General features: G+C 50.0%; 1 protein-coding gene across 1 annotated transcript; it reads left to right on the top strand.

Moving 5' to 3' along the window:
• On the top strand, positions 1-11,945 carry ints2 (integrator complex subunit 2). The gene is made up of 25 exons (XM_066695657.1): positions 1-327; positions 1,183-1,490; positions 1,583-1,721; positions 1,970-2,072; positions 2,403-2,516; positions 3,174-3,304; positions 3,597-3,770; positions 3,854-4,077; positions 4,249-4,374; positions 4,567-4,638; positions 5,304-5,418; positions 5,980-6,048; positions 6,253-6,387; positions 6,599-6,775; positions 6,897-7,005; positions 7,221-7,325; positions 7,468-7,632; positions 7,946-8,147; positions 8,732-8,857; positions 8,945-9,146; positions 9,560-9,829; positions 9,937-10,044; positions 10,214-10,319; positions 10,527-10,703; positions 10,879-11,945. Exons 2-25 carry the CDS (start codon positions 1,198-1,200, stop codon positions 11,046-11,048), a joined length of 3,612 nt encoding a protein of 1,203 aa, XP_066551754.1. The 5' UTR covers positions 1-327; positions 1,183-1,197; the 3' UTR covers positions 11,049-11,945.
• Positions 11,946-11,975: the final 30 nt, after the last annotated feature.

The following is an 11,975-nucleotide window of genomic DNA, read 5'->3' as shown; positions in this document are numbered from 1 at the left end:
CTCCGCGCAGAAAGGCAGCATCGGAGCCGGATGAATGAAAAGCGTGGATTCCTGTCCACTGTGTTAAAAGAAGCCATTGGACCCAATATCAGTCCTATAGGCACTTAATCGAAAGATCACCAACAATAAGTCATCTTTTCCGTTTCTGTTGTTGTGAATCACAAAGTAAGAAGAATGGCGCCGGTGCAGTCCTTCGAGATCAGCCGGCCGTGAAGGCTCGGAACCTCGGCGCCGGGAGTCACTCCAGTCCGAGGATCGCATCGGAAGGGAAGGCCGCTATAGTTTGGCTGGAACAAAAACAGAACCAAAAAAGTACTTTCAACTGAGGTAAGCGGCAGCAAACCACAATGCATTGCGAGCAGCTGTGACTCGATGGTAGTTTGGAGCTGAAATGCAATCTTAGAGCATTTTATATACCGGGAGAATGAATAACAGTAAAAAAAGAGGAGATAACGAGACCCGTCTGTATGTTTATACTCCGACCCACTGAAGGTGGCGACCAGCGTCCCCAGACCCCTCAGATGTAGGGGTCTGTCCTGATCAAATGATCTCTAGAGAGACAGTTCGTATCTGTTTGAGGTCGATATTGAATAAAACGTGAGTCTGTATAATGGAGGACGCATTTTTGCTCAGTAGATAATGTGATTTGTAGCTTTTCATCCTTTCCTCACCAGCGCGTCAGGTGCGGGTTCATCCGTATGAAGTTTGCGCACTTCCTGACACGGACCCACATTTCGTGCAATTTCGTGCCTCCACTGTGGCCCCTGCGGCCCCTGCAGCCCCTGCAGCGCTCACTTCACTTTCTGTCCAGTTTTACAAAGCAATCAATAGCTGCACTATATTATTAGTAGAATACAACAATAGTATGTTCAAATGTGCTTTATCAAAGCTTTTACATTATGTGCACAGGAAATAATCCTAACTAATTATGATGACTATAATAATAACACTGAAAATAATACCTGTGCTGCTAAATAATGATACAAATTATAATACTGAACACAAGCAGTAGTTCCCCAAATCACCAGTGGAGCTTTTCAGTGGAGTCCCCGAGGTCGGTGTGCCTATGGCTGCAGGGCGCTCCTCCTCTCCCAGCAGGACAGGGAGTTTACAGGCATATTCTCAGCTCAGGAGCTATCAATGGCTGTTTCTGTACCGTGTTTTCTGTTTCCTGTTGGCCAGACTGCCCCGTGCAGGATGTCGGAGTCCGCGGGCCTGCAGTTTGTGAGCCCCTACGCCTTCGAAGCCATGCAGAAGGTGGACGTGGTGCGGCTGGCGGCGCTGAGCGACCCGGAGCTGCGGCTGCTGCTGCCCTGCCTGGTCCGGATGGCGCTGTGCGCTCCCGCCGACCAGAGCCACACCTGGGCCCAGGACAAGAAACTCATCCTCCGCCTCCTCTCCGGCGTGGAGGCCGTCAACTCCATCGTGGCCCTCCTGTCCGTGGACTTCCACGCCCTGGAGCAGGACGCCAGGAAGGAGCAGCAGCTCAGGTAGGGCGCCGCGTTCGCTCGGACCCAAGTGTGACCCGTGTGTGGTGAGCTGTGCCGGTGCTGACCCGTGCTGTGTATCCACTCTCTCGCAGACACAAGCCAGGCGGCTCCAATGGAGAGAGCATCTTGGTGTCCCAGCTCCAGCATGGCCTGACGCTGGAGTTTGAGCACAGCGATCCTCTCCGCAGACTGAGGCTGGCGCTCAGCGAACTGCTGGCCATCATGAATAAGGTACGGCATGGATGGCTGTGGAACCCGGATCGGAACCAACAGGCCTGACATTGACGTCCGCTCGTCTCGCCTGAATATCTACTCTTATTAAACCCTAATAGTTTGGTGCTGTATATGGTTTGTACATTTGTAAGAGGGACAAGACTAATCCACCCACATTTTTAGTATTAACTGTGTTTGATTCACAATGCATGCATGTCTGTGCACTTTAGAGACAAAGTTTTGTGGGGTCTGTTTTTTTTTTTTAGGTCTCGGACTCAAATGGAGAGTTTTTCTTAAAGTCTTCTGAGCTTTTCAAAAGCCCTGTGTATCTGGAGGAAGTGGCCGATGTTCTGTGCATCTTGCAAGCAGGTAAGTCAGTCAGAGTTCTTCTCTTCTTTATGAATATCAGTCACTGTGTTGCTTTGTTTTAGGCACTGTTTTTGTTTCGTGAATAAGAATGTTAGAGGAAGAGGCAAGGACTCTTGAGTTTGGGAGAAATATACAATAAAAATACAGAGTGCAAATCACGGTGCAGGTATTGCAATTAGTTTACTTGATTATTGAAAAGTGGTTGGAGGTGTGCAGTGATACTGTCGGTCATCGCTTTAATAAACTATTCCCGTGTGGCGTGTCTGGATGTTTTCTTCACTGACCTGTGATCTGCGTGGATCGGCCCTGTTTCTCCCCTTGCTCTCGCAGAACTGCCCTCGCTGTTGCCCATGATAGTGGTGGCGGAGGCGCTGCTGCACGTCCGCAATGGAGAGTGGTTCCTCTGTCTTCTGGTGGCCAACGTCCCGGACAGCTTTAATGAGGGTACGTGTGGAGTTACTGTTTTTATGTTGGTTAGTTTAAATTCAGACCTGGGGACCAGCATTCTAGTGCTCTGATGCAGAATTACGACTTACGTTTAAAAATAAATAAATGTGGGTCTTTTTTTTTTTTTTTTTTTTTTTTTTTACGGTTGTGCAAACCTGTCTCTTTGGAATTTATACATGAGATTGGCTGAATTTGCTTGCTCCTGTACTTGACCAGATGTTTGTCTATTGAAACTGTATGCCCTTGTTGAATACTGTTCTGCTGTGTGGTAGACATGGCTGTTGCTGCAGCTTGGCTATGGTCTAACTGGAAGTAAATAATAATAATAATATAAAAAATAGCTTTCATTTCACACAGGCTCTTTGATGGGAATTGTAAGTGAATCTACACAGTGATGTCATATCTGTGACATGTATCTCTAAGATGAAACCTTCAGATGGATCCAAACTGAATAACCACCCACTTTCACTGCGGGTCACTTACAAGTCAATGGCTTATTTGTCTGACTTTAACGCATGAGGAATGGGGAACATTTGACATGTTTTCAATATAGTCTTATTTCTCTCCCTGTCTCCGGGTTTTGCCCTGGCGTATTGATCTGCGGCCTGATATTTCTTGCCCCTCTGTTCATGAGGTACATGTGTGTGTGTTCAGTGTGCAGGGGGCTGATCAAGAATGGGGAGCGACAGGACGAGGAGAGTGTGGGGGGGCGGCGGCGGACAGAGGCCCTCAGACAGCTGTGCCAGATGAACCCCTCCCAGGCGCTCAATATCCGAGCCATGGTGGTAAGTCCTTCCAACTCCCTCGGCGAGCCGGAGACTAAATCTGTGCCTTCGGGAGGGAGAACCTCTGGAGAATCACAAGAGACCCAGTGAAAATGGATCGAGTCCTGGTGGAAGAATCTCTGCATCCAAATGCCCGTCTTTACCACAGCTTCAGTCTCTCTCTCTCTCTCTCACTCTGTCCATCTATCTCTCGGTCTATTTCTCTCTCTGTCTCTGTGTCCACTTAGACTTCACTGCTTGACCTTGTGTCGTTGTTCTCTGGTTCTGACGAGGCTGGTTTGTCGTGTTGCAGGTGGAGGAGTGCCACCTGCCCGGGCTGGGCGTGGCACTGACCCTCGACCACACCAAGACGGACACCACGGACGACGCCGTCAGCCCCCTGGTGTCCTTCGTCAGTGGCCTGCTGCTGGGCACCAACGCCAAAGTGCGCACCTGGTTTGGCATGTTCATCCGCAATGGCCAACAGGTGGGCGGCGATCTCCTGCGTTTGAACTATGATGACCGTAGCTCCACTCGGGCCGCACCCACATGTTTCCCTTTCCTTCTCAGAGGAAGAGAGAGAGCAGCTCGGTCCTGTGGCAGATGAGGCGGCAGCTGCTGCTGGAGCTGGTGGCCATCCTGCCGCGGTCGAGGAGCACCCACGTGCCCAACGACAGCGACGGCGACACCGAGCAGGCCATGTCCGGATACTCGGGCCTGCGGGAGGAGTACGTGGTGAAGGCCAGCGCCCTGCTGCGACTCTACTGCGCTCTGATGGGCATCGCCGGGCTAAGGTAGGGGGTCCTTCCTTCTGGTACAGAGAGCAAAGGCCCCGATTAAGAGAGACGTGACTGTTAACAGCATGTCTTTCCTCGGTGTGTGCGGCTGTGATTTAAGGCTGTGAGACACGTTCGTTGCCCGTCTGTGAGGACCGCACACTGAGCGTGCTCGGTTGTCGTTGGCAGGCCCACAGACGAGGAGGCAGAGCAGCTCCTGCAGCTGATGACCAGCCGGCCGCCAGCCACCCCCGCCGGCGTGCGCTTCGTCTCGCTGTCCTTCTGCAAACTCCTGGCCTTCCCCACCCTCGTCAGGTAACGCACGCAGTGAAAAATGGCGTCTCGTCTCAAAACCGCACTACAGTGGCTGTCTGAGAAACCGGTGATGCGTCTTTTAGGACCTCCGAAGACCAGTCAGTCCAGCCGTGTGGAAAAAACAGTAGATGTCGGTGTTACTGCGTACCTGAGTTTGTGTGCACGACTCACTGATTGTTTCCAAATCCCCAGCACCCCCGAGCAGGAGCAGCTGATGGTGATGTGGCTGAGCTGGATGATTAAAGAAGAGGAGTATTTTGAGAGGTGATTTTATTTTATTTCTCATCCCCTGATCTGAGCTGAGGTCGTCAGCGGTGCATGAGTACTGGTTCATGTTTTATCTGTTGGATGAATCAATGCTCTGATCTTTTTTAGTATATATTTGTATTAGTATTGATTACAACCACTTTATGATCTTAAAGAGCCCAGAACACTATTCCAAAAAACTTTGCTGCCATGTTTGAAAGGGATGGCATGTGACGTATAAGTTTGTCTGTAAACGAGGAAAGAAAAATGGCTGAGGCAACAACTCTCTCCTAACGGCGTTACCTCCTGAGATTTTCCAGGAATCTGTGTCTGTTTGTGCCATTTATTCCCAGATACAAAGGCAGGCTGTTTGTTTTTAACTCGTGTGGCAAGATGGAGCTTCAGTCGGTACAGTGTTTACTATTTCATATCAGTGACATTCTCTATATAGATTAGGATTTCCCCCCCACCCATAATGCATCGTTGCCAAGCCTTTAATTAATCTATTCGTGTGCAGAAGGAAACGTACATCAATGTAAAGTGAATTAGGCCCAGGAAAGATTTAGGAGGGGCTATACGTGCTCCGACATAATCAGTTTATTAAAGCATGCTGTCTTCCTCCGAGCTCAGAAGATGTATTATTAGGGCCTGATGAATCCCCAGTCTTGTGTCTTGCCTTGCAGTGCCGCGGGGGTATCCGCCTCTTTCGGAGAGATGCTGTTATTGGTTGCCATGTACTTCCATAGCAACCAGCTGAGCGCCATTATCGAGTTGGTGTGCTCCACTCTAGGGATGAAGGTAATGTGGAAATCGACCGCCTGGCTCAGAGTGTCCCTCTCGAGGCGTGCGCCACGCATGGCACTCGGTCGCCAGCGGCTCCGATCGTCTCGGACAGCCCGCGCCTTTCCGACTGGGAGTTCGCCCCACTTGTGTGGCTTTTTTTGCTTTTATTTCTTACTTCTGGAGTGCTTTGCTTGGGATTTTTGTTGTCCAACTGAAGATATAGCAGAATACCTGAATGCAGGCGATCCTTTAGAAGTTTTAAAACTGTCTGTGAGCTCCTCTTTCTTTAAGCTTTAGGCATTGTGATATTTTCAGATTATTATTTTTCCCACTCTTTAAAAATGAATATTAAGGTTTTTCTTTCTCTATATATATCTGGATGTTTAAAATGGAAACACTTTGTTGCTGAGCAATCATTGAATTTGTGTACTGTATTTTGGGACTTTTGATTTCATGTCAGTTATTGAATATGTTTTTCGGCCCATTCAGATATAAATTCATGCACTTTTATTGATGATTGTGACTGAAATACATAATATATAATATAATATATAATGTTTTCTTTGTTTCTTCCAGATTGCTATTAAACCGAGCTCCCTAAGTAAGATGAAGACTATTTTTACACAGGAGATTTTCACCGAACAGGTAGTGTATAATAATACTGTCCCTGAACTCTGTCAACTGTAATGCTTTACTTATTAGCGCCACCTTTAAATCAAGAGGAAAATGTGACATTTATTGGACAAGATTACAAATAAATCCCAGAGAAATGGTATCCTTTATCCGCACCTGACTCTTTGATGGTCACGTGCTCCTTGGCTCCTCTGATGATGTCTGTCTGTGTCCCAGGTTGTCACGGCTCATGCGGTCAGAGTTCCTGTCACCAGCAACCTCAGTGCCAACATAACAGGTTTCCTGCCAATCCACTGCATTTATCAGTTGCTGAGAAGCCGAGCCTTCACAAAGTACAAAGTCTCTATCAAGGTGTGTGTGTGTGTGTGTGTGTGTGTGTGTGTGTGTGAGAAAGAGTCTCTCTCTCTATAAATGTCCACCCAGTGTTGATGATTACTCTACAGCACAAGCTTAGCAGTGTGTGTTTGTCTGGGGGTTCCTTCTTTTCATGCAGATTTGCATAGAGGCCAAAATAGACCTTTCTTTATTCCCCCGATTTCTCCCTCCCCGCTTCCCGTCATAGGACTGGATTTTCAAGCAGCTGTGCGAGACGTCCACCCCCCTCCACACGCAGCTGCTGCCCCTGATCGACGTCTACATCAACTCCGTCCTGACGCCCGCCTCCAAAGCCAGCCCGGAGGCCACCAACCAGCCAATCACAGAGCAGGAGATCCTCAACGTGTTCCAGGGGCTCAGCGGAGTAAGTCAGGGGTGTATGGGATTATATACACATGTAATAAAATCAGTTACATCTCTAAAGCGATGCAGGACCATACATACCGTAATTACAAGTATCATGTTAAGCATTGTTGTGTTTTCAGGGAGACAGCAGTCGTGTTCGCTCTCGGTACAGCATCACCACGCAGCTGCTGGTGCTGTATTACATCCTGTCATACGAGGAAGCGCTTCTGGTCAACACGAAATCGCTGGGTATGTACACTCTCCCTGTCCTCAGCTTTATACAGGCTTGAGTCATAGTCTGTGTTTATAAGTTGCTGTGCTGTGAAGAAAAAAACTACAGCTGATCGCAGCACGAGTTTCCTCCTCTGCTGAGTTGTTCTTTATTAGCGATGGTGTTGAGGAACTGATGCCCCTACGGTCCTGCTCTGAGAGTGAAGGGTTTCCCTCTTGCCCTCTCATTGCAGCTCTCATGCAGAAGAAGCCCAAGTCATACTCGGCCGCCCTGATGGACCAAATCCCCATCAAGTACCTGATCCGCCAGGCGCAGGGGCTGCAGCAGGAACTGGGCGGTGAGTGTCCAGGATAGAAACGCACCCAGATGTGCAGAGAGTGTTCAGAGGAAAAAATAACCTACATTTGCAGAGTACCATACAAAACCCCAGTAGGTGTTTTCGGCCCGACTGAGTAAACCAAACCTTGCTGTCTCCCCAGGGCTGCACTCGGCTCTCCTGCGCCTTCTGGCCACCAACTACCCCCACCTGTGCATGGTGGAGGACTGGATCTGTGAGGAGGAGATCACCGGCACGCTGCCCCTGCTCAGGAGAATGCTGCTCACCAGCTCGGCCCGCAAGTACTCCCAGCAGCAGCTCCAGGAAGGTAAAAAATATATTCTTATGTTGTAAACCCTTAGGACAGGGGTGTCAGATTCTGGTGGGGCGCAGTGTCTCCTGGGTTTCCTTCCACCCCAGCTTGTCTCCTTAATTGGTCCAATTAAATGATTAACTGGATGAATTGAACACTTCTTTTCAGACTCTGGAATGTTCTGTGGGATCACTGTTTTGAGTCAACAACCAATTGTCAGGTATTGGCTGGAGTCTGACACCCCTGGACTAGGAGTTGCACGTGTGGAGATTCTACTTTGGAAGCCTCACTCTTGATCGGAATCCTAATGTATCGGTTCTGTGCCCAGCATTCCAGATGGTCCCGTCCAGCAGCGCTCAGCTGATGCGGATCCTGGAGCACCTGACCCTGCTGTCGGCCAGCGACCTCATCCCCTACGCCGAGGTGCTGGTGTCCAACATTAGTCTGCTGCTCAACGAGGGCGTCTCCCGCAGAATCCTGCAGACCGTCAACAAGCTCTGGATGGTCCTCAACACAGTGATGCCCAGGAGGTAACCCAAACCCAGCCGATTCACGGTGGTTCAGAATAGAGGGTTTTAAAATCATACGAGCTCTTCCGTGGCGATCTGACTGCGATCGATGCCAAATTCCACCGACATACGATGAGGGGTGGATTTGAATCTGAGGACAGAAATCGTGGGATCAATATTGCGCTGTTTAACAAGACAGCCAGGCACAGGTGGACATTATTTCTAGGATTTAATGTATTTTCCCCTCATGGTATTGAGTGCTGTGGCAGCCTGGGGGGGAGATGGGTAATAAATCTCCAAGCAGGGCTGGTCTGTCAGCCTTTGAAGTTCCCCATTGATCCGCATCACGGATCCACGGCACAGAGAACCTCTCACCTCGGTGATGTTACTCTGCAGACAAATACATAGAACTGTCCTTGAAGCTCTAGTGGACATAAGAGAGGAGGGGCTTGCTTCGGGACGCAGTGATCGCAGGTTCCTTGGTGGCTTAATGACACCATGAATCGAATTACACTAACTTTAACTGGCTCTCTCCTTTAACTTTGTGTGCTTGTTTGCATCTTCACTTTGTTTTGCTAAACTTCCCCCTGGTTTGTGTGATCCAGGCTGTGGGTGATGACCGTGAACGCGCTGCAGCCCTCGGTGGAGTTGGTGCGGCAGCAGAAATACACCCAGAACGACCTGATGATCGACCCCCTGATTGTGCTGCGCTGCGATCAAAGGATATACAGGTCCATCTCCTGCTCCGGCCTTCCTCCTTGGCTCAGTTTCTTATCTATATACATGTATATATGTAAAAACTATTATTTCTACCCTAGATGCCCGCCCCTGATGGACATCACTCTGCACATGCTCAATGGCTATCTCCTGGCCTCCAAAGCCTACCTGAATTCCCACTTGAAGGAGACGTCGGACTTCGACCGGCAGACCCAGACCATCTCCAACCTGGGGCTTTCAGGGCAGCCCGACACCCCCGAGGTGACCCGAGAGGAGCTGAAGAACGCCCTGCTGGCGGCCCAGGTACCCCTTGCTGTCCTGTCCCTCGCCCACGCGACTCTCGCAGGATCCAGCCGTTTGTTCGGTCAGGCTGAGGGTTAGTTCCAGAGACCAGCGTGTCTCATAGGCAGCTGAACGTGTGTGAACTTTCAAGTCTTTAAAGCATGTTAGAAAATGGCCATGTCCTTGTGGGCGCGTTTCCGGTGCCTTCCTGTGAAGGTGTCGTGTACAGCAGGGCTACCCGACATCCCTCCTCGGGCCAGACGGTGAAACGAGGGCCTCTGCTCAGATCGCCTGTGGTTCTTCCTAATCGATGACAAATGGCCCGTCTGGCGGTGACTCCCTCTCAGATGAGGTGATCTATCAGGCTCTGGGCTCGGGGCCAGCAGGGTGACGGCCTCTCCGCTCTCATGCGCCGTGTCGTTGCCTTGTTCCAGGACAGCGCCGCAGTACAGATCCTGCTGGAGATCTGCCTGCCCACCAGTGAGGAGAGGGGCCCGGCCAGCGGCGCGGGGGGCCTCCTGAAGAGCATCCAGCACCCGGCCGCAAAGCAGGAGGAGCCGGGCGGCGGCCTGCCAGAGGGGGGCTCGGCGGACAAGCAGGGAGGGCTGCTGAGCAACCTGCGTGAGGTGCAGTGCCTAATCTGCTGCCTGCTGCACCAGATGTTCATCGCCGACCCCAACATCGCCAAACTGGTGCACTTCCAGGTGCGTTTCCACAGGCCTGATTGGAGCAGAGCCCAGGTCTACAAGTGCTGTTGATTTATTATTACGGAAACCTTAACAATCCATGCCCCATGCTGTTCCCTCCACAGGGTTACCCACAAGACCTCCTTCCCCTGACCGTGGCTGGAATCCCCTCGATGCACATCTGTCTGGACTTCATCCCTGAACTCCTGGCACAGCCACAGCTGGAGAAACAGGTGATGCGGTCGCTGCCTTTTCACCTGTCCCATCTGGGAAACTGCCCTTCTCCCCCCTGAATGTGAATCCAGACACTTCCTCAATCTTCCCTACGTGTGCATGCTCTGTCTACCTCTCTATCCAGTGTAAACTATGACTTCACTGGGTTTTTGTCTTTACATGCTGCAGATATTCGCCATCCAGCTCCTGTCACACCTCTGCACTCAGTACGCGCTGCCCAAATCCCTGAGCGTGGCCCGGCTGGCCGTCAGTGTCATGGGCACCCTGCTCACAGGTACCCACTGTCCTGTTACAATTCCCATCTTTAGCTTGTTAATACTGCCTCCTTGTGGAAGATTTGTATTGTGCAGTCTAGGCCATTTCCACCTATTTTAAATTCTGAGGTCAGCATTACTCCGAAACTAACCCCACTGTTTCTTTGGAAAATAATGTTTATTGTCATATTCCTGTCTGTCTGTGCCTGTGTGCTGCTCTTCTCAAGTCCTGACACAGGCGAAGCGCTTCTCGTTCTTCATGCCCACGCTGGCCTGCCTGGTGTCGTTCTGCCAGGCCTTCCCCCCCCTCTACGATGACGTGGCTGCGCTGCTGGTCCAGGTGGGGCAGGTCTGTGCCTCCGACGTGGCCACCAAGGCCCGGGATATCGACCCCCTCATCGCCAGTAAGTCTCACCATGGGAAGAAGAAAAAAAATAATAATAATAATAATAATTTTAAACCCTCCTTTTTGCCTCCCAGTCTTTTTGCCGCCTCTTGGTGTGTAAAGTGGCGACGCCGTGGTTTAGGGGGCCGGCAGACCCCATTATGTGTCCCTTAAAGTCTTGTTATCCGTATCAGGGCTGCAGCACTTGAAGCGGAAGCCGGAGGAAGTGGCGGGGATTTCGAAGGTCGCTCTCCATCAGAGGTTAGCCGGAGAGCTGGCATGCGCCGACCCCGACGTGCAGCTGTGTTACCGCATCGAAGCCACCTTCATGGACATCATTAACACCACGGTCCGGGCAGTGTGAGGGACGCAACTCGACTGGGACGGAGTGCTTTCACCTCGGGGGACGGGGAGGGCATCGCCCTGCAGGGTCCCCGTAATGAACCGCAAGATTTTGGTATGCGTGTCCGCGGGCTCGACAAAGCGGTGTCCTCCCGGGTGCCCCGGATTAGAGTGACTTTTAATACTGGCCCTGTTTTGAAGCATATTTTAACTAGCTACAAATAGCACAATCACAGGTTTTATTTTTTATTTTTGTTTGGTAAGCGTGTGTATGTTTGTTGTTGTGAGAGAACATGGGCCGCTTGTCTCACTGAGGGAGGAATCCTTGTGATGTCAGACAAGAGCAAGTGATGTATCTGTTCTCACTCAAAAGTCGCTGTACTTCAGAAAACACAAACTGGTGCAGATTGTGTCGTTACCCCGACACACAAAGCCAAACCAGTTCCTACATGGACTGTTGCTATTTTCTTTCGGATGAAAACGTGTGGGTGAAATAGTACGGACTCGGTACTTCTATAAACCTGTTCAGTGTCACATTTAAAATGTATATATTTATGTCTCTGCCATGTCTCAAAACGAGGTAACACATTTCAGGCACACTCTTTGAATGACGTTGTTTCTGGGGAAGCATAACACGTTTTGTATATATTCTAGAAATCTTAATTGGCTATTCAGGTTCTTTCAGACACCTACAGTACTCCTAGGTCATGGAAGCAGTTGTTACTATCGGTCTGTTTTCTAGACCACTTTACATACAAACTTTTAAAGTGTAAAATCCAATCGGGAAAAGTCTTGTATTCGTTTTCAATGCAGGTGGTTTCAGATATCCAGGTGACTTGAAATTCTGCTGTTTTGAACGTTCTTGTATTTTGTAGATTTAGTTTTTTCCAACGTTTGTAATAAAAGCTCTTACATCCTCTTCTTGTGTTCAGCATTCTTGTTTTGTTGT

This window comes from Amia ocellicauda, chromosome 22, assembly GCF_036373705.1.
Source record: "Amia ocellicauda isolate fAmiCal2 chromosome 22, fAmiCal2.hap1, whole genome shotgun sequence".
NCBI classification, from domain to species: domain Eukaryota; kingdom Metazoa; phylum Chordata; class Actinopteri; order Amiiformes; family Amiidae; genus Amia; species Amia ocellicauda.
The sequence above is the reverse complement of the archived record's forward strand: the minus strand, read 5'-3'. Positions and strand labels throughout refer to the sequence as shown.

What these genes read in the sequence shown, in the direction of transcription:
- ints2 (XM_066695657.1), top strand. Translation starts at nt 1,198, where the DNA reads ATGTCGGAGTCCGCGGGCCTGCAGTTTGTGAGCCCCTACGCCTTCGAA. An exon ending in TGCTGGCCATCATGAATAAG is followed by an intron (nt 1,722 to 1,969) that starts GTACGGCATGGA and finishes TTTTTTTTTTAG; the next exon opens with GTCTCGGACTCAAATGGAGA. An exon ending in GCTGCAGCAGGAACTGGGCG is followed by an intron (nt 7,326 to 7,467) that starts GTGAGTGTCCAG and finishes CTGTCTCCCCAG; the next exon opens with GGCTGCACTCGGCTCTCCTG.